Raw genomic sequence first — 19,929 nt, forward strand, 5'->3', positions numbered from 1 at the left:
TGAGATCAATCATCAGTTCAGGCTGATGTGTGCCTGAATTAAGATAGTGATTCCATTAGAAGAGAAAAGTGTGCAGGAGATTCTGGAGGTAGAATCAAAAGTATTTGGCAACTGATTGGACATGTCTTTGTATAAAATGTAGTACCCAAAACCAAATGCCCCAATACCCTAGATTTTTTTTCTGGCTGAGGTATGATGGAATATGTGTTACCTCTCTCATTCTAGATGCTGCACTTTTCACTTGATGATCTTTTTGGGCTTCCATGTTATGCTGTTGTTTCATCCTGACCTTCCCAAAACTTCTGACTCCTTATTATAGAGAATATAGTCTAGCCCTACTTATCAAATTTATCTTTTAAACATTCTAAGTGTATAACTTAACTCTTTTTAGGGAGAGGAGCCCTAGACCTATAATTGCTTTTATGTAGGGAACTCTGAAAAAAATTACCCCTATGAATGTAGACAAGCACTTGTAGTCTTATAGTCAGTCAATAAATATTTATTTATATTATTATTTTAATATATTATATAATTAAAATTATTAGTATAATTATGTTATATAATTATATTTCTTAATATAATTGTGTTAAAATTATTATGATCATATATTATATAATTATTAATACAATTATATATTGGTTAATAATTAATATTATTTTAATTATGTTCCAGGTACCATGTAAAGTTACCTGGGGTTACTGAGAGACTAAGTGACTTGTCTAGGGTCATACAGCCAATTGTATCAGAGGCAAGATTTCCTGATTCTAAGAGTGGCTGTCTATATGATATGCTGTACTATCTCACAACTTTATATTCATTCATACTAAATTTCATTTGATCAAATTAAATCCTATTTCCTATATTCCCATTTTCTTTTCAGATCTTAACTCTGCCATAAAACCTCTTCACTCTCTTCTAACTATGTATTGTGAAAATTCATCAACTAATCACCTATGCCTTCATCCAAGTAATGTATTAAAATATTAAACAACACAAGGCTAAGAACCAAATCTGTGGGACACTCTAAATGAGACCATCTTTCAGTTTTCCATTGATGAATGACTATCTTTTGGTTCTAGTTATTTATTTAGCAGGAACCGTTAACCTGAAATCCATTTTATTACATGTATGTATATATGTATGCATGTATAATGTATATATGTATGCATACACACGTGTATGCATATATGTATATGTAAATATACACATATATTTAAAATATATACACACATAAACATCATCATCATCTATCTAATAAATTTTTTTTAATAAAATTATTTGTCTTTGTAACATTATATATTTCATTTTATGAATTTTAAAATGTTATTTTGAGAAAGTATTTATAGGTTTCACCAGAATGCCAAAAGTGTTCATGATATCCAAAAGTTTATAAACCTCTGCCATAGGGTATACTAAATATATTCTCATCCTTTACTATATTCATGACTTATCAGCCTGTCTTTATCATTATGTTTCTTTGTTTTATAATTCTACCACTCTTAAATCCCTTGATACCTCCTTCAGTTATTCAATTCTAACATTTAACAGGTGCTCAGTCAGGTTCCTGTTGGAAAATCTTGATCTTCACTTCCTTTAAGTTACTAAAGATAACACAACATCCCTAAGTGGAATTGCTGATTGTAGATTATAGTCAGACCCTTTGTTGTTCATATTTTTTTTGCACAGTGAACTGGATAAAGAACAGGATGGTGTATATGTAAAAGGGGACGAGGGAGCATCGTGAGCTTCCCAGAGCCTGATAGAATTTTGGATTGATTTTTATCAGGAATTCTTGAGACTTCCCTTCTGTTAAAAAAAAAACAAAAACAAAACTTGGTTCCTTTACTTCCATTGTAACTTCTTTTTCCCCTTTTATCTCCATTGTAAAAACCTATTCTTCCTCTTTTTTCCCTCATTCATTGGTATACTTTGAGATTCGATCTCTACTATTCTCAGTGTGTAAACTCATATCTTAGAAGAGTTAATACATTCTTTTGACTGAACCTTATGGGAACCTATATTTACATCCCTGACCTCTTATTCTTTCTTTTTTTTATTTTTTTCAGTTAACTATAGGATATTTCTGCTTGGTCATCCTCACTAATATTATTTCATTGTATTTCCACTTTAACTGATGCTACTTTTACAGGTTTTCCACCTTTATAATTGGCAATACTAGTTTCTCAGGTTCCCAGGTTCCCAATCCTGCAGTTATCTCAGTCTTCGCACTTAATAAAATTTATCCTGGATTCTTTTCCCTTTCCTTTCTCCACTTCAGTATAGATAAATAAATCCTATGAACTTTTCCCTGTGTCTCCTTTATTGGAAGAACTTCATAAACTCCTACCCTTTCACCATACCCTGTTCCTATAGTCAGAATATTGCTCAGGTGAAAGTCACATCTCTCTAGACTTCAATTATAGCAGCAATCCTCTGGTTATTTTTTTCTCTTACCTCCACAATCCAACGCATCACATAAACAATTTCCACACAGAAACACACAAATCTTCCCCGGCCATGTTTTTGCCCAGGTACTTTGTAATTAATTAATTGACTGATTATAACTATGTAGTCATTACATAGTTAATTATAACTAATTATAAATAAAAGATATGAATGTCTCCAGTCTTATTCCCTTCAACAAACAATAAACCCATGCTATGTCCAAGTGACATGTTTAGATCTGAGGAAGATGCAAAGATGGCTTTTTATACCATGAATTTGTATCTCAGCTCTGACTCTTCCAGTTATGCTTGTGGGTTCTTTGACAAACCACTCAACCCTTCTGGACATTAGTGGCCTCATATGTAAAAAGAGGGAGTTAGACTTTAAAGGTACCTTCTATCTCTAAATTTCTTTTCTCCTATAATCTTTGCCATCAAGGACTTTTTAATCTGATAGGAAAGACAGGACATGATCACCTATGATTTCAAATAGATAATAAGTTCAGTCAAAATATATAAATGGTTCCATAGATATTAGTAGGAAGAAGCCACTTTTGTCTGGGGGTTGGGTAAGGGGAAAGGCTCAATGTAGAGGTGGTATTTGGACATAGCCTTGAAGGAAGAGTGGATGCAGGTGAAAATGGGTTTATTGGGGCATGCGTGATTTCTATAGGGAATAGCATAGCAAAACTATAAATGGGAAGGGGAGGGTTATCTTTGGAGAATGTTGAAAAGTCCAGTTTGAGTAGAAGGATGATGATAAAAGAAGAATATTTGCGTAAATTACTCTCCCCAAAGCCACTAATTAACTTTGTTTACTAAGCATTTCCCCTTATTACTCATGGGGTTCATTTGTATTGCATTAATTTACATTTTTTCTTTTCCTCTTTTATGTTTTAAGTGGTTTTCTTTGTTTATATTTTGATCTTTCCCCTTAAACTGTAAGGTCCATGAAGCTAAGGAATATATATATATATATATATATATATATATATATATATATATATATATATACACATACATATATATATACACACATATATATGTTGTGTGTATTAGTTCTGCTATTCTTTACTTTTATTTGCTATTGTTTTTTCTGTAGAGAAGTTAAACATAAATGCATGAGAAGTACTGAATTGAATTACTTAATGATTGTTACTTAGCTGACAGTTATATCATTTATATCTCTGGAGAAAAGTTCCATTTTAGATCCTCCAAGAGATCTTTGGTTTCAGTCAATCCTATATCATCCTCACAATCCAGTCCAAGATTCTCTTTAGATTGATTCCTGCAAAAAAAATGCAAAATCAGAACTAACTCATGTGGACTCTCCAGACTCTCCTGGGCTGGCCTAACTCAGATCACTCAAGGCAGCTTGAATACCCTTCCAACATGAGAGGATCCTATAATAAAGCCATGAAACTTCAAGGTGATGATAACAGGACATTGATGATGGTGATAATTTAGACTTTGATTAGACCCTGAAACTGGAGGTTATGATTTGATTTTTTGTACCTGGCCATAGGACACATAAAACTGTCCCTACAAGGACACTATAGGATTTTATTCTCAAATTGGCAGCAAATGCAGGTAGTTTCTTAGCAAACAATATACTGAGAATCATTTGGGGTTGATTGTGCAAATATATTTAATTTGTGCTCCTCTGCAAAACAGACACACATAAATACTTATATTTTATACGTGTGTATGTATGTATATCAAATATATTTAGTATGCCAACTGATAGTACCTCTGTGGGCCTATGTACAGAAATTACTATTTGTATATGCATAGTATATATATATAATCACTTTTGTATATAGGTCCATAAAGGTACTGTCAGTTGGAATATTAAAAATTCAGGGTCTTAAATACAAAAATGATACCTCCCCCCACCTATATTGTATTTGGATTTGGTTCAGTAACAGGCAGCACATAGAGATCTTTGGAAGTGGTTTGATTGTACATGGATGGTGGGCCATGTTTCAAGGTTTGTCCTAAATAACCTTTATTGTATAAGTTTACCATGTGTTAGGGTTGTTTGATTTGTACTGAGAAAGAAAAATTCCTGGAAAATATGTATATTCAAGGTTTGAAAGTGGATTAGAAATGGGAACCCATGATTTCTAATTTATAATGTTACACTACACTTCTTTGTTCTTTTACAGTATTAGATTTCTGTTGATAGGAGTATGGGACAAATTAAAGATGATCTGAAACTAGAGAATAGAAAGGACAACTTGAACAGGTTAGGTGGTATGGGAAAGCCCTGGCAATATGTAATTGGAAGAGTTCTAAGTCAATGGTTTTGAGTATGAGTGGGTAATAGCAATGGGTATTTAAGAAAGTGATCGGCAGCAGGGAGGGTCAATGATGATCAAGTGGTTTTCTCAATCTTTAATGGAGAATAAACTTCTCTTTTGTAACTCCCTGTTATAAAATTGCATATTTTATGAAACTTAATGAAAGAGTATTTAAAAATATTTCCAGTCACCAGAAATATAGTTATCAACAATTCACACAATTAGCATGCTATCTCCACTACCTTTATCTTTTGTGCTTGGTCTGTTTTGGCAACTCTATTTTTTGCAGTGTTGTTCTCATTATAGGAATAAGTTAGAGACCTGCTTCTCTAATAAACAAAAGAATGACCATGCCCATCAAAGTAGATGCAAGGTAGAGCTCAAGCAGAAAGTCAGGGATGTTTGGCAATAGCCAATGAGGAGCCAGCGAGAAGGGCCATGGTACAGGACCAGAATATTAATCGCTGTTAAGAAGCATAACTCTAAGCCCAGATGAACTGAAATAGATAGTAGGATATGAAGCCAATGGATTTGAGAACAGAGATTGAAATTTTACCCATCGTGCAAGGTAGGGGACTTAGAAAAGGCAAGAGTCGAATTAATACAACTAGACTAGAAAGTTGGAGCAAGACCAACTGCAAAACACACCAATTCTAAGCTTCCAGAGCTATGGATTCAGAGGTCCTTACACTTAGTGATCCTATGGTCTTGCCCTAGATTTATGTCTTTACAGTTAAAAACAATAGTAAGATTTTGGGTCATCCTGTATTTTTCTCTGTAGATATGTAGCTCAGTGAATAGGACATTGGGATTGGAGTCAGGAAGTCAGGAAGACCTGAGTTCAAATCCTGCTTCGGCCTACTGCCTGTGTGACCCTGGGCAAGTCACACAACCCTATTTGCCTGTTTCCTCATCTATAAAAAGAGCTGGAAAAGGAAATGCTAAACCACTCTGGTATCTATGCTGTGGAGACACCAGATGAGGTCATGAAGAGTCAAATACAATAGCAAATGAACGCATTTTTTTTTCCTCCTAGGCTTGAATCATTCATAGACCCTTATAAGTCTGCTTTAAATGAGTAACAAGTTTTTGCAAATGTTGGAACTAGAGGAATTCAAGAGTTAGACACAAGACAACCAAAATTCAGAGTAGAAACATAATTTAATATAAAGAACACTGAGTTCTTATCTCAGTTCTATTACTACCTATCTTTGTAATCCTGAAGGAAATAATTTTATGACTCTAATTCCCAATAAAAAAAAAACAAAAAAGAAAACTTCATCTGTAAAATAAGGTTAATAATATCAGGCTCAAATGATAGAAATTATTACATATAAATCCATTTTGAACCTTCTGAAGTGTTATGTGGATATAACGTGGCATTGTCAGCCAGCAGCATCATGACAGAAACTCCTCTAGAGTAGGGACTGTTTTATTTAGTCTTGGTATCCCCAGTGTTTAGTGCAGAACATGGCACATAGTGGGTATTTAGTAAATGTTTATGGATGGAGCAATATAAGTGGGGTCAGGACAACTTAGTTTCAAATCTCTCCTCAGATACTAAATATACGTCTCTTGGAAATGTATTGAACTTCTCTCAGCCTCAATTTCATCATCTGTAAAATGCTAATAATAAAAGCACCTACTTCAGGGGTGGTCATGGGAGTCAGATTAGTTAATATATGTAAAGAATTTCATAAATAGCAAAGCTTCATATAATTGTTCACTATTATTGAATTATATAATAAATATTTTCAACCAAGATCATTAATTTTTGTCAGTAGGAGAGTCAATGATAAAATGATACTTTGACATTTAAATAAATGAGCTCCCCCTGTTACCTTTAAGGGGTCTGTTATTGTTTAAATTTGGAATTGTTTAATTATCTTTTACAGCACTTGTGTAGTTAATTATAGTACTTTCTGACTCTTAAAACTTTTTCCTTCTCTTTTTCATTCACACAGGAAATGACCTCTTTCTAGTTGCAGTTCATGAATTAGGACATGCTCTAGGGTTGGAACATTCCAACGATCCCACAGCAATCATGGCTCCATTTTACCAGTACATGGAGACTGACAACTTTAAACTACCTAATGACGATTTACAAGGCATCCAGAAGATATATGGTATGTTACTGTTTTATCAGGCTTTTGTTTGGTTGACCCTACTCTGAAGTCTGGAAGCTGTTGTTATGTTTCACCATTTCAAATGGGATCTCTAAGTGTGTGGAGGGGTGGAAGGGAATACTGCGGGGTGAGGGGGTGGAATGCTCCATGGGCAAAATTTTATCAATCAAGGCACTTTTGGCAGTCAACTCAGACATCTTAATATATAGGCTATGAGAATGTTTCTGATTTTGATGTAACCTATCAATTTCTTTCCATCCCACAACTTGTAATGAAAATTGCACTAAGCATAATATTTTAATATTAAAATAAAGACATAAGAATGCCTGATTAGGATGTTGAAATAAATAATAAAATAAGAACAGCAAGCTGTCTTCATGAGAATCTGAGACTCGAGCTCAGACATCCCAGACATTAGTTTTCAGTTGATGGGTTTCAATATTCTATTGCTCACAGCTGCAGCATTATTTATGTAACAGAATTTGATGAATGTGACAAATTGTCCTAGAAAGTATGTAATTACCAATACCAAATTTTGAATAATATAGAGTAGCAAAATATACATGGCTATACTGTTCACTATCTCTCTAAAAATAAAGGCAATATCTGAGATAAAAAATTAAATGATGAGATTAAACAAATGTGAGCAAATTAACTGTAGGAGAATTTTTTTTAAAACTTATACATTTTACAGTAACTTTATCTCCCATAGTACCATCATTGACCTTTACAGATATACTTATTTCACCCATAAGTGTTAAGTGCATGACATATGTAATTTACATTTAGTGAATCTGTTTTGCTAAATTAATGGGGTGAAACTTTCATTCTTACAGTGCAAAGACAAATCTGTATTGTCTGCATGTTAATACACAGAAACCAGGAGATGTCATTTGCATTTTAAAATAGCATAGTTTAAGTTCAAGAATTTGTTTTGCATTAATTAGTTCTTTCAATTTAAATGTCTCAGTGTTAAGTGCTCTCTCAGGGTTAAAGTTGATTTTTTTTAAAAGGTCACAGTTCCTGCTGCTCTATATTGTTGGAGAAGTCAAATGCAGTGATAGAGAAAATGCAGATGTCCTTGCCTAGAAGCTGAATATTTCTATTCTAAATATTAGAGCATATTTTTATATGTCTATGGTGCTATATAGTATGTGCTAAAGGATGTTTCTCTAAAGTGGTTAAGTGAAAGGTGGCTCTTTCTCATGACCTCGTGAATTAGTCGTCTAGACAGAAGATCTACACCAGAATATCCTCCCCATAGTCTAAATACCAAGTGTTAACAGCTGTGTCTTTCATTAAAAAAAATCCCTTGAAAAGTGGTGCTTAATATCATTGCCAGATTACTTGTGTGAACTTTGGCTTGATTGGGAAGACTCTTTTCAAAACTTGTTTCAGAAAATTAATGTTTTGCTGCTGGTGTTATAATCAATAGGTGACAAATTCAATATTCAAATGAAAGCTCCTTTGCAGAAATGCATTAAAGTATTTCAATAGACATAAAATTTGGAAGTTGGAAAAGTTATGGTGTTTAATCTAATACTCATGTTTAGCACATATTTGGTCAGTAAATCTTTTCTTTATAATTATTCGCATATATTTGTCACATAATTTGCTTATTTAATATCTAGGATTATGCCATGTAGATTTTTTATGTCTCATCCCTGGATAAACAGTGGAGAAGCTGTCATTGAAAACCAACAAATAAATCTTGACTACCCAGTTCAAGAATATAGCATGGCAATTTAATATTAAATAGCATTGTATATTCATTTTCATTTTTTTCTTTATATGATCTTAAATACCTCTTAGATCACCTAGTTGGTATCCTCTGCTGATGAATAATTGTTCTCTGTAGCATATTTTCCAGCAATATTCCAGTTTTAAGTGAGCCCAAGCACTGTCCTCATCTTTTCAAAAGGTCCACCTGACAAGACCCCTCCACCAACAAGACCTCTACCAACAGTGCCCCCGCACCGCTCTATTCCTCCGCTAGACCCACGGAAGAATGACAGGCCTAAACCTCCCCGGCCTCCCACTGGCAAACCTTTCTATCCTGGAGCCAAACCGAACATCTGTGATGGAAACTTCAACACTCTCGCCATCCTCCGCCGAGAAATGTTTGTTTTCAAGGTAGGAGGCTGGGCCTTTTTATTTTTTTTTAACCTGAGGTGGAGTGTCTACATGGTTGCTTTAGAAAACAAGTTCTCATTCATTATAACATCACCTTTCCAGCCCTCTTACAGTTAGAAAGTTTAAAAAAAGGATCTTAAAAATTAAAAAAAAAAGAAATGCACGTGGCTTAAATGTCTAGCAAAAGAAGATTGCTGTAGTGTTCTATTTGGGGAATGCATTTAAGTCAGCAGAATTTGTTATGCCTAGAAGTTTGAGGGTAAGTAAATGCTGCATGTTGGGCAGAGATAAAAAAGCATAATTTAAATCATGAATAGAAGCTAATAGGGATGATTTGGTTGGGAGCTTAGGCACTTCCAAGGGCTCGGCAGTCATTGTATCTTTGCTTCAGACATCTTTATAAGAATCCTTTAATTTTTCTTTACAATTAGATCAGAACTTTGTGAAGGATATTTGCCATCATATTAGGATTTTACTGGTAGATATATGCATTGTCTGCTAAATGGCATCTTTTCAGTATTGCCTGTTTTTGTGGAGTTTCTTACAACTTTAGATTACTATATGTTTATGCACACTTAATGCATAAAAACAAGTTAAAACAAGATATCCTATAGGTAAGAATTGTACTTCATGAAGAAGCCATAATGATCTTGTGGAATCCTTTAGTTAGTTTCTAGGAGACGTTGTTTTCTCTGCCAATAATTCAAATAATCGGTTGGAGATATATATGTGTGTATATACATGTACGTATAAACACACACATATATACATACACGTATATATGCATATATATATGTGTGTGTGTGTGTGTGTATGTATAGGTATTCTAATATTCCATCACCAGGCCTATATATATGCACCCATACATACATACATATATACATATATGTGCATATAAGAAGTCTTTTCAGACTTGCCAAAACTTATGGCATAGCCTTCCAAAACCCAGAGAAACATCACAATATTGAAGTATCAAGAGGATTACTTGAAGGATTTTATGCTAAATTGAATCAATGTATTTTCTACCACTAATATATATATAAAGTTTTATGGAATTAATACAGCTTTTAAAAACTCTCTGTGACTTTATCATTTGGTAACTCAACCTATAGTATGCTAAGAAAACTCATTACTTACAAAGAAATCTATAGTGAATACTTTTGTAAATAAAGTTTGCAAGTGAACAATCACTCCTTGATCTGTTTTTATGAATCTGCATCCTACTTAATGCTGATATGAAACTCTCTAGAGAAAATATTTTTGCTACTACATGATAGAACACTATAAATAGCAATGTTGAATGTTGGTAGGGCAAGACACCAGGGAAAATGCTCCAGTGCGAACGTTCTGCGTGTTTGGTAAGGTAAATAGTTTGGGGAGGTCAATGTACGATCCTATAGGCTAGTGAGGACTAAGAAGGGCTATATGACATCAGGAAGTGTTTGGGATGGTGGGTGGTGTCATAAGGCAATTGTTTCAGACATCTTTTCTAGGAATAGTAGTATTGATTTGATGATTGTTGCCAGAGCCAGAGGTTGGAAAGGTGCAGGGATGGAGAGGAAGGTATGTGTGTGATGAATAGACTAAAAATGGCGCTGTAGCAGCATTGTGGTAGGCATGGACTGATTAAGTTCTAAAGAATTCTCACTAGTCGGGAGCAAAGGGCCACAGGACAGGAGCTGCAGAGTGCAGTTGGAGATAAAAAGGCATGGCATGAAGGTGAGTGAAGTGGAGTAATTAAATTCAACCTCTCCTGTCTCAATGCTTTATTTTTGTCTTTGTGTTTCTGGTATCTACCAACCATAATGCATTGCATGTTTAAAAATAATTTTATTCATATCTTTTGGTTTAACATTACCAATATTCCTATATTTCTTACTGAATCTTCCTCCACCAACCACCAGATTCTTCCCTTAAAATAGATATATAATTTCTTGGGGGGCTCAACTTGGTCATTCTAATTTTGAAGCATTTAGTGTCAGAGCATTTAGTTTAGCATTTTGTTGTTCTTTCTATTTACCTTGTAAGAGTTATCATATATACTATTTTCTTGATTCTGCTTACATCATTTTGCATTAGTCCATAGAAATCTAATCTTGCTTTTCTATAGTCATCATGTTCTTCATTTCTTACAGCACAGTGATGTTCTGTTACATTCATGCATCATGTTTAGCCATTCTCCAATTAGTGAGGGTCTACTTTGTTTCCAGTTATTTTTATCAAAATTGGCTGCAAAAATAGTGCTTATGTAGCCTTTGCTTTCTTTTTTATGATTGGACTCTTGCCAGCATCTGTCTAGTGTTATCTGTGTATCGAGTGGTATGGATATTTTAGCAAAATTACTTTTTTTCTGGGTAATTTAATCATTTTATTAATAAGGCCAGCATTTTTATTAATAAATGGATGGTCATTTGGCAATCTCTCTTAGACCAAAGATCCCACATTACGGTGGGCTCACAGTTTATACGCCCTTGGAAAATCAGGTGTTCCTGAGAGTGGCAATCAATTCTGATTATAATAAAGGTCTTGGGGTATTTGACTTAGGCCATCCAAATCTTGGTCAAAGGGACTTATCAATTTCCATATCACCTTTTAGTGATATTCTTTGCATAATCTGAAGTTGATTTCTAAAATAGCTATATTAATTCACAGCCTTGTTCACAATGCCTTGGTATGCCTATCTCTTCACACCCCTCCTACATTGATTATTTCTCTTTATTGTCATTGTTGAGATAGGTAGGTAGTTTAGTGGAGTAGAACCATACTTGGAGTTAGAAAGACCTGAGTTAAAATTCAGCTGTAATCACTACTCATGTACACTTGGGCACGTTATATAATCTCACTCAGCCTCCGTTTCCTCATCTATAAAATGGGGATAATAATAGCTTCTACTTTGGAGGATTGTTGGATGATAAAATGAAGTACAATACACTTACAAGCCTTAAAATGCTACATAAATATTTGCTATAAATTTTATTATCTTTTCTAATTGGCTAGGTATGAATTTCAATCTCAGGGTTATTTTGATTTTTATTTCCCTTCTTCTTAGTTATATGAATCATTCTTTCAGATTGTTATTTATAGTTTGCAAATTTGTAACTGTTTGTTCACTTCCTTTCACCATTTTATAAATGTTTTCGAACTTATATATTTCTGTTAGCTATCTATATGTTGGCACAGCTAAGTGGTGCAGAAGATAGAGCATTGGGCATGGAGTCAGAAAGACTCATCTTCATGAGTTCAATCTAACCTCAGACACTTGCTAGCTCTGTGACCCTGGCCAAGTCACTTAACTCTATTTGCCTCAGTTTCCTCATCTGGAAAAAGAAATGGCAAACCACTCTAATATCTTTGCCAAGAAAACTCCAAATGGGGTCATGAAGAGTCAGACATGACTGAAACGACTGTATAACAACATCTATATTTCATTATACACAAATACGGCAATTGAACTATAAAGAATTCCAGTTAGTACCCAGTGCATTCTTGATTTCACCAGCAATATTCTCTGTAGCCCAAATCTTCATAATCCACCTACTGTAAGGTAGGGATTTGCCCAAGGATGTACACTGATATCCTCACACCCCAAATCTTAAAATATACCCTCAAATACCCCAGGGAGCTGTATGATCCCCATTCTCAAGTACCAATACTCATTATTTTCCCAAGCCATATGGCAAATTAATCACTCTTTCCATAAGTAATACCATGAATCACCCAAATCTGCATTTATACTCTGACCACATTATTTTCCATACATGAAACAGTCTATCTGAATACGCTCATCACTAACACTCAGGAGTTGACTTCTAACAAAATCAGTGCCAACATTTTAACCATGTCAAGAAAACTTCTAAATGATATAGTGATTAATTTGCTACTATGGGCAGGTAGCAACTTTCTTCATCCTAGGACACAGGTGCCACCAAGATGCCACTTTAATGTCTATTATTTAGAAGTCATCTCTGTATACTAGAGATGAGTGAACAACCCCCTAGAAATATTAAGTGACTTGCCTGATATCACACATCTGGTCATAGAATTAACATAACTAGGTCTCTCAAATCACAAAATTACAGAAACTCAGATTTGGAAAAGATAGGATAAAACACCCAATTTTATGTACAGCTTAAGAATTCACTATATAACTTCTCCCAAACAAGATTTTCCTTGAAGAAGTATATAGTGAAAGGAAACTCACTGACTCCTAAGGCCATACTCTCCTTTTTGGATATTTCTAATTGTTTCGAAGTTTTTCCTTAACAAAAAAGTTGAAATCTACACATCAACATTCCTGTGTTCTTTTATTTGATTCTCTTTCTTTCTGAAAAAAATAAAAGAAATCCACTTTTAAAATGAGGAAAATGTTTTTCCCACTTTTCCCAGGTACACTGAGGCCCACAGAGGTTACCTGACATATTCAGAGAAACACATCTACTTTTAGAGTATGGATTCAAATTCACATCCTCTGACTCCAAATCCAACTTTTTAAATTGAATCACAGTTGCCCTTTATTGAGTTTGTTTTTGTGTTTAAGGATTGAGGATCGTACTTGTGTGATTTATTCAAATTCACAAGTTCTTATTATAAGTAAATGACAAGAATTAAAAGCTGAAGCTCTTTTAAGGTCTTTAAAGGAAGCAGCATTGTGCCTTTGGATGCTTGGAACTTTTTTACATGTTAATATGTTATGTTCTATGGGTTTTAACTCATCAATATTTTGAGCCAAACTCAAAGATTAGGGAGGAATCTAATTTTTTACATTGGCATTAGGCAGAAAGTTATAGTTTCTACATCATGCAATATCATCCATCTTCCAGAATCACAAAATGTGCTCTTATTTGTGGTTGACATCAATTAATAAATAATGAAATGTCCCACTTACAGAAAATTTCCTGTGTACTCAAAGCTATATTTTCAAAATATAGATTAGTATAATTTATTAAAGGCATCATACTCCTTTCCTTTATTAGAAAAAACAAAGTTCCTAGATTGAATATAATGTGCATGAGGACATCTTGTGTTCAGGAAAAATCAATGATTTTGTTCAAACTAATGAATTAAAGTTGCAATTTCTAAGAAGGCCCTGAAACTCTTAATTGGATACTTTCCATTTTTTTCTTCCAAGAGGAAAAGTTAATCAGAAATGAGAGAAAAGAAATAGTTTAAAAATTGCTTTTCTCATCATAGTTGTCTGTGACTAAATGACACTGAAATGAATACTTGAGGGGGAAAAAAACACAAATCTACCATTAGTTATTTTGTCTGCTTGAAGCCAAACAACTTCTGATTGATTGTTTTCACTCATTTGATAGAATTAACTAGTTGTTTGTTTAATTTTGGCATAAGCCAAGGTTTAATACTATCTAATCAATTTCATAGTTTTGATGTTTTGTTGTTGTTTTTGGTGGGTATTTTTTTCCTTTGGAGAAATAAGGTGTGCTTTTATTTCAGCAGGAAGCTTGAACATGATTGTGTGTGTGTGTGTGTGTGTGTGTGTGTGTGTGTGTGTGTGTGTATTGTCTGTGTATGTGCCTTATTGAAATGGCATTTCAAATTCCTTCAGCACAGAGCCTGTGTGATTGTATCAGTGTGTGTTTTCAAACATTCTTTACAATCATTCACAGAAGGTGCCTATTACAGTGTTCTCACCATATACTGAGACTTCATTTGTTATTGACTGAATAAAGATGAGTCCTACTCAGCAGTTCGCATAGAGATAAAACTACTTGGACGTCATCACAGGTCATTCACCTACATGGGACATGCCTTCTAAAATATCTCTTCTCATAAAAGAAGAATGAAATGTTCAGTTAAAGATCTGATGTCCTTCATTCTTTACTACATGTATTAAGCCACCATATATGGTCACAAAGCTCCTCAGATTTGGCAGCTTATTTTTTTTTAAATCTGTATTTGTCTCTTTTCTTTTGCTAAGAATAGTTCCTCTAATAAATAATAACATTTAACTTAAATTAATAAGAATTTATTTTTGTTGACCAGATGGAAACTTTTCTTAAGTATGTTTTCTTTCTTTTACATTTATTTCAACTTATTTCTTTCCTATTTTCCCTTTCTTTAACTTTTACCTTCCCCCTATATTTCCATATTTGTTTTGTGAACAAGATCATACAGTAATTGATTTATATGTGCAGTGCAATTTTTGCAACAAGAATCTTTAACACTAAGTTTTGGACTTCACTTTTACTCCTTTCTCTCCATATCTCACATATATATGTGTGTGTGTGTGTGTGTGTATATATGTATATATACACACACACATACATATATATATACATACATATATATATACATATACATATACATATATATATATATATAGTCTATTTTTAAACCCTTTCTATTCTCCCTTGACACTATTGCTTTAATTTATGATAACTTACCTTTACTTCCCCCTACACTCTCACCTCTCTCCTCCTTTTATTTCCTTAATGCAATTGCTCATCACCTTTCACCTGAATTATTATCGTTACATCTTAACTGGCCTTTCTGCATCCAGCTTCACAAATTTTTTTCTCCTAACCCTGGTTTGTCCTGAACTTTACTGCCAGAAAAACCCTCAATAAAGACAGCAGTCTTAGTTTTACTTTTCTGTGGGAAAATAAACATACCTTCTCTCTATTCTTCTGATGTGTCACATGTGACACAAGTCACATGTTATGAGTGACTGCAACCTCAAGTTTAAAATCTTTCAAGTAGGCACTTGCACTTTAAAAAGAAAAAAAAATCACTGTTGTGAAAGAGCAAGAGTTATGAATTAACTGAATTTGCAGAGTATGTATTTTTGTACACAAAATTCTTTTTTTGATTATTTAAAAGTTTTCTGTTGAATAGATACTTCTGGAGGTGGGTAATAAGGAAGAAATAACTGAAGCAATTAACCTTGGGTTCATTTGTCATAAGTATTAGAAATTCCAGAAAAAAAAAACTTCAGGAGGATCTTTAAATTGCATAGAATGAAGAAAAGTAATTGAAAATGAAGGAGAATGTTACAATGTCTGACAGAGATTGGCTAATTTTATGAAGCAGTGTTTGTGATAGGGTGATATTAGAACAATGATAGTAGTGAGAATCTCAGTTAACATAAGAAAAAAAATGGGCGGAGCCAAGATTGCAGCTGGAAAGCAGGGACCAGCTTGAGCTCCCTGCCGAGTTCCTCCAAAAACCTATAGAAAATGGCTCTAAACCAATTCTAGAGTGGCGGAACCCACAGCACAGCAGAGGGAAGCAGGGCTCCAGCACAGGACAGCCTGGATGGTCTCTGGGTGAGGTCTATCCCGGACGGAGCTGGGAGCTGGGAGCTGAGAGCTGGGAACGGAGTGGAGCAGAGCCCAGCCTGAGCGGTGTGGATCAACCAGACCAGGAGCTGGGGGGAGCGGGCCCTGGTGCCCTGTGTCGGTGAGCTGCGGCAGTTGCCAGACTTCTCAACCCACAAACACCAAAGACTGCGGAGAAGGTTAATGGGAAAAGCTGTGGGAGTGGAAGGAGTTCACGGTTCCGCTTCTAGGCCGGAGGGCAGCCGAGGTGGGGCAGCTACAATTGCTGCTGCTTCCTGCCCCAGGCCCACCTGGTGGGAGGAATTAAGTGGTGGATCAGAGCAGGAGTGCACAGCCTGCTGAATATCTAAGCCCAGTCCGGACTGGGGGTTCTTGGGGAAGGAGTAGTGTGGGTGTGACAGAGCTGGTGCCTCCCCCCCAAATATAGAACATAGAACTTGTTAGTCTACAAGCAGTCATACCCCACTGAAAAACTCAAGGGTCAAGTTAGTTGGTTGGCAATATGGCCAGGCAGCAAAAACACACCCAGATTCAGTCTCAGACTTTGGATTCTTTCTTTGGTGACAAAGAAGGCCAAAACATACAGCCTAAAGAAGACAACAAAGTCATAGAGCCTACAACAAAAGCCTCCAAGAAAAACATGAACTGGTCTCAGGCCATGGAAAAGCTCAAAAAGGAGTTGGAAAAGCAAGTTAGAGAAGTAGAGGAAAAATTGGGAAGAGAAATGAGAAGGATGCGAGAAAATCATGAAAAACAAGTCAATGACTTGCTAAAGGAGACCCAAAAAAATACTGAAAAATACACTGAAGAAAACAACACCTTAAAAAACAGACTAACTCAAATGGCAAAAGAGCTCCAAAAAGCCAATGAGGAGAAGAATGCCTTGAAAGGCAGAATTAGCCAGATGGAAAAGGAGGTCCAAAAGACCACTGAAGAAAATACGACTTTAAAAATTAGATTGGAGCAAGTGGAAGCTAGTGACTTTATGAGAATTCAAGATATTATAAAACAGAACCAAACGTAGGAAAAAATTAAAGACAATGTCAAATACCTCATTGGAAAAAACCACTGACCTGGAAAATAGATCCAGGAGAGATAATTTAAAAATTATTGGACTACCTGAAAGCCATGATCAATAAAAGAGCTTAGATATCATCTTTCAAGAAATTATCAAGGAGAACTGCCCTGATATTCTAGAGCCACAGGGCAAAATAGAAATTGAAAGAATCCATCGATTGCCTCCTCAAATAGATCCCCAAAAGAAATCTCCAAGGAATATTGTTGCCAAATTCCAGAGCTCCCAGATCAAGGAGAAAATACTGCAAGCAGCCAGAAAGAAACAATGTGAGTATTGTGGAAACCCAATCAGAATAACCCAAGATCTGGCAGCTTCTACATTAAGAGATCAAAGTGCTTGGAATATGATATTCCGGAGGTCAATGGAGCTAGGATTAAAACCTAGAATCACCTACCCAGCAAAACTGAATATCATGCTCCAAGGCAAAATATGGATTTTCAATAAAATAGAGGACTTTCAAGCTTTCTCAGTGAAAAGACCAGAACTGAATAGAAAATTTGACTTTCAAACACAAGAATCAAGAGAAGCATGAAAAGGTAATCAAGAAACAGAAATTGCAAGGTACTTACTAAAGTTGAACTGTTTTATTTACATTCCTACGTGGAAAGATGATGTGTATGATACATGAGACGTCAGTATTAGGGTAGCTGAAGGGAATATGCATATATATGTATGTGTGTGTGTGTGTGTGTGTGTGTGTGTTTGTGTTTATGTATATATAGGTGAATGTGTATGTATGTATATATCTGTGTGTGTGTATATCTATGTGTGTGTATATATGTATATATGTATATATATGTGTACATATATATGCGCATATATATATGTGTACATATATATATATATATACAGAGAGAGAGCCGACACAGGGTGAGTTGAAGATGAAGGGAAGATATCTAAAAGAAATAAAATCAAATTAAGGGATGAGAGAGCAACATACTGAGAGAGGGAGATAGGGAGAGATAGAATGGGGTGGATTATCTCACATAGAGGTGGCAAGAGGAAGCAGTTCTGTGGGAGGAGGGGAGAGGGCACGTGAGGGGGGAATGAGTGAACCTTGCTCTCATCAGATTTGGCCTGAGGAGGGAATGCCATGCATACTCAATTGGGTATCTTACTCCACAGGAAAGAAGAGGGAGGAAGATAAAAAAAAATAAAAGGGGGGGATGATGGAGAGGAGGGCAGATGGGGGTGGAGGTAATCAAAAACAAACACTTTGGAAAGGGGACAGGGTCAAGGGAGAAAATTCAATAAAGGGGATGGATTGGGAAGGAGCAAAATATAGTCAGTCTTTTACAAGATGAGTATTGTGGAAGGCTTATACATAATGATACACATGTGGCCTAGGTTGAATTGCTTGACTTCTTAAGGAGAGTGGGTGGGAAGGGAAGACGAGAGAGAATCTGGAACTCAAAGTTTTAAAAACAGATGTTCAAAAACAAAAAAAAAAGTTTTTGTATGCAACTAGAAAATAAGATACACAGGCAATGGGGCATAGAAATCTATCTTGCCCTACAAGAAAGGAAGGGAAAAGGGGATGAGAGGGGAGAGGGGTGATAGAGGGGAGGGTTGACTGAGGAACAGGGCAACCAGAATATATGCCATCTTGGAGTGGGGGGGAGGGTAGAAATGGGGAGAAAATTTGTAATTCAAACTATTGCGGGAATCAATGCTGAAAACTACATATGTTAAATAAATAAATTTAAATATTTAAAGAAAATAAAAAAATAGAGTAGCCAAACTGAAAAAAAAAAGAAAAAAAATGTTCCTTGTCTCACAAAAAAATATAGGATTTTAATATATGAGTAATCTGAGAATTCAGCATCATAGGAGCCCTCAGAGTATGGAAGATTTCTCCAACAGAACAGATAACAATCCCTATTTGAGTTAGTAGATATCTCCTAAATTAGAGGTACATTGCATAAATAAAAGGTCACATATTTAGTTATTATCTAAAGGCAGATATGAAGCCAGCTTTCAGACTCCAAGCTTAACATTTTGTTCTCCGTGGCATCCAACCTCTGTGGGGTTGTAATATTGAAAACCCAAACAAAAATTTTGTTATTTAGTTTAGAGAAAAAACAAAAAGAAAATATTTTGGTCCTTTCTTTATGCCCTTACAAGTCTTGTCTTTACAATGATTAATAATTTCGCGTGTGTGTGTTTTAACAAGACCTTGATGAATGATCCCCACCTACATAATTCTAAAAGGAAAACCTAGCACCAAGTGTTCCCATAACAAGAGATTATTTCAAATATTGCCTTTGCTTACATGGGCACTATCCTTACTGAACACCTTGCATCCATAGAACTGAGGGAAGAGTTAAATTCAATTTTATTTCATTACAATAAGATCACAGTTTGTTGCACAAAAATGAGACCACAAAGGGAAGAAAATCTGCATACTCAAAAAGAAATTTCTTCTTTGGGAGTTCTAATCCTTTAGCCCATATTTATTTTTTTTCTCTAAACCCACTAGTTTACATCTTCTACATCTAATCCAGCTTAAATCATATAAGTACTGTAGTTAGAATCCCTACACTACTT

The 19,929-nt window shown here is 35.0% G+C and overlaps 1 protein-coding gene across 1 annotated transcript in view; it reads left to right on the plus strand.

Annotated features, from left to right (window-relative positions):
* MMP16 (matrix metallopeptidase 16) overlaps positions 1-19,929 on the plus strand; it is a 208,786-nt gene that overhangs the window by 113,747 nt on the left and 75,110 nt on the right. Inside the window, exons 5-6 of the mRNA XM_036742422.1 lie at positions 6,712-6,873; positions 8,795-9,006. Coding sequence (XP_036598317.1) covers positions 6,712-6,873; positions 8,795-9,006 — 374 coding nt within the window. The remainder of the gene's footprint in view (positions 1-6,711; positions 6,874-8,794; positions 9,007-19,929) is intronic.

The sequence above is a fragment of the Trichosurus vulpecula genome, chromosome 1 (assembly GCF_011100635.1).
Source record: "Trichosurus vulpecula isolate mTriVul1 chromosome 1, mTriVul1.pri, whole genome shotgun sequence".
In the NCBI taxonomy this organism is placed as follows: domain Eukaryota; kingdom Metazoa; phylum Chordata; class Mammalia; order Diprotodontia; family Phalangeridae; genus Trichosurus; species Trichosurus vulpecula.